The following is a 2,820-nucleotide window of genomic DNA, read 5'->3' as shown; positions in this document are numbered from 1 at the left end:
TACTAAACTATCCATGTTTAAGAGCAATGGTTGCAAGCAACATGTTTAGATTCAGAAAGCAAACAGAGGCTGCAATTAATGGGTAGAATAGACTCACACTTCACAGTTTAAACATGGATATATCATTTCTTTCTAAGTTTTAAGTAGCTTGTTTAGCTGTATGTACTATACGTTTGTTTAAAAGAAGTGTGTGGGTGTAGGAAAAATAGTATGTTTAATAATGAGTATAAGAAATCTTAGATGCTGCGAGCGATGCTTTTATGATTTAATTTATTTATTTTGTTTTCCTATGTTTGTTTATTTGCTTCATGCAGTATGTTTCCTAAATCTACAGATGAAACATTTGGACAGAAGTTTTACCAGACATTCAAAAACAACAAGCGTTATATAAATCCTAAGCTATCTTGTACTAATTTCACTACATTTCAGTATGTTGGGGAGGTAAATATATATTACCTTTAATTTATTTTATTATGTTTTTAATTTCTTTTTTCAATATACTGGAGCATTTGCTTATTTGTTGTTAATATTTTTTCAGTTAACTTATCTAGCTGACTTATTCCTTGACAAAAACCAAGATTATGTACTGGCAGTGCATCAGGTGCTATTGACAGCCTCAAAGTGCCCTTTTGTAGCAGGTCTATTGAAGAGTCATTTAAATCACCCATTGGGTCACGCTTTAAGGTTTAAGGGGGATGTTAGTATGTGTGTATATGGTTGAGACTGTCAGTTTTCCGATGTAGTGTGTTGTAATTGCTATTTGAGAAGGAAAGAAGGGCCAATGTTAACTTTGCCACTTAACTATATAAAGGGCAAAATGTCTGTATTTTTATACAGATTTCATTTTAATAAAAATTAGATTCTCTCTGCTCATTTCAGAGTTTTCTATCACCCTCGCCCTTCGTTTTCTACTCTTTCTTCAGTCTAAGGTTAGCTTTTCTCTTCATTTTTCTTCCATTTTCTCATCGATTAAATCACTTTTCCACACCTTCCATAGCAATGTTCTCTTTGCCCCTTTCTCTCATTTCATTTCCCACTAAATGCTTAATCCACCATCCTCCAACCCCCCTTGACATTACAATGCGCTGCCACCAATTTTAGATCTCTTCTCTTCCACCATGGAAAGGTAAGAATTCCTTGTTGTCTTTTATCTTTTCAATTTCGGTTCAAAATAGTGTAGGGTTTCTGTATTTTTTTTTAAATTTTTTGACTTAAATTAATTGATATCATACTAAATTATATGAATTCAATTAATTATAGTCTATCAAAAAGGAGAAAAACCAATCAGAAAGTATGTCAAATTAGTATACTTTTTTTATAAGATTAATTGAAGGGACTTGACTTGCAAGTTAGCCTAAATTGTTATTTGCGGGCAATTCAAGATGTGACAAATAAACTTCTCATTTATGACATTCCTTATACAGGCAGAGATACACTTCTTATATGCCACATTTCCATTAAACCAATCAGAAAGTATGTTAAATCAGTATACATTTTTTATAAGATTAATTGAAGGGACTCGACTTGCAAGTTAGCCTAAATTGTTATTTGCGGGCAATGCAAGATGTGACAAATAAACTTCTCATTTATGACATTCCTTATACAGGCAGATATACACTTCTTATATGCCACATTTCCATTAATTTTTTATTATCTTGCTTTGTAGAACAGAAACAAGAATAGAAATAGGAAATGATGTTGAATTAGTAACAGAAGTTTCAATAGTTTAGGAAAGGGAATGGTAACATAAGATGGTATAGGAATAAAAATGGAAGCCGAAGTTGGAATTGTTTATAAAGTATCATTTTTTTAATTATTTTTCCATTCCTTATTTTTCAGTATTAGTTGCCATGCACATAATTCCCATACATATCTATTTTTGCATGTTTTTAATTTCATTTCCAATTTTGAAGGATTTTTAAACCCACATGTATTGCATAAATCATCAATTGCATTATATGCCATTTATTAATACCATTGCATTATCTCCTTTTTTGTTGTACTTTGTTTATGACTACCAGGTGATCTTTTCTTCTATTGTAGTTAGAAACCTGGTTGTAGCATTTGAAGGAGATGGAGCAGGAATTGTTTACCTGATGGGTTTCAGTAATTGATGCCTTCTTATTCAATTAATAGATTAGGTAGTTAATATTATCAGTAATGATGTTATCTTTTCTTTCCCGGTGCTCTCTTATTTATATATTTGCATGATTTATTTTGTATTTGGTTGCAGTGTTTGACTTAATATTCCTCTTCTTGATTTTTTTTACGGCTAGAGAGCACGACATAGTGGGAAGAACTGTTAAGGTGTACCATTACCCAATTTAAATTTTTGTTTATTGGGTGATTTAAGATGTATCATTTGCTTAATTTGGGTAAGGGTTTGGTGGGTTTGAGGTTAGCTTCCGGTATCATGTAATTTTGTTGACTCTTTTTGTGTTTTTCATGAGACTTTTGTATGTTTTTCATACGACTTTTGTCATGCAATTTTGTTGCAATATGCAGTAATTGTCATTATTTTTTTTCAATGTTGTTGCAATATGTGCTTATTATTTTTTTTTTTTTTATTTATAGTTGTTTTGTAGTTTGTGTCTCAATAGATTTTTCAAAAATGTTTAGTAGTTTTGATAGGAAATGTTTGGTTGATGATAACTTTCATTTTTTTAGAACAGTTGTGGATGTTTTACTTTTGTTTTTATTATCTTGTGTAATTATATTCATGTTCGATTTTGTATAACTGTTACAATAATAGGAACAGTAATAAGAATAGGCGCAGATGTGGGAAATAATTCATGTTACATCATTACTAAAATTCAACAT

General features: G+C 30.7%; 1 protein-coding gene across 3 annotated transcripts in view; it reads left to right on the top strand.

The window, feature by feature from the left end:
- The window catches only part of LOC123193819 (myosin-16-like), a 1,778-nt gene extending 905 nt beyond the window's left edge, over positions 1 to 873 (top strand). Inside the window, exons 2-4 of one of the 3 annotated variants that reach the window (XM_044606872.1) lie at positions 1 to 82; positions 315 to 441; positions 539 to 873. The exon at positions 1 to 82 is cut by the window's left edge and continues 14 nt beyond it. In XM_044606872.1, the coding sequence (XP_044462807.1) occupies positions 27 to 82; positions 315 to 441; positions 539 to 721 (366 nt within the window). In that variant the 5' untranslated portion in view covers positions 1 to 26 and the 3' untranslated portion in view covers positions 722 to 873. The remainder of the gene's footprint in view (positions 83 to 314; positions 442 to 538) is intronic. The other 2 variants (XM_044606874.1, XM_044606873.1) reach the window with 2 other exon arrangements.
- Positions 874 to 2,820: the final 1,947 nt, after the last annotated feature.

The sequence above is a fragment of the Mangifera indica genome, chromosome 13 (assembly GCF_011075055.1).
Source record: "Mangifera indica cultivar Alphonso chromosome 13, CATAS_Mindica_2.1, whole genome shotgun sequence".
In the NCBI taxonomy this organism is placed as follows: Eukaryota; Viridiplantae; Streptophyta; class Magnoliopsida; order Sapindales; family Anacardiaceae; genus Mangifera; species Mangifera indica.
This window is presented reverse-complemented; position numbering and strand designations above follow the sequence as displayed.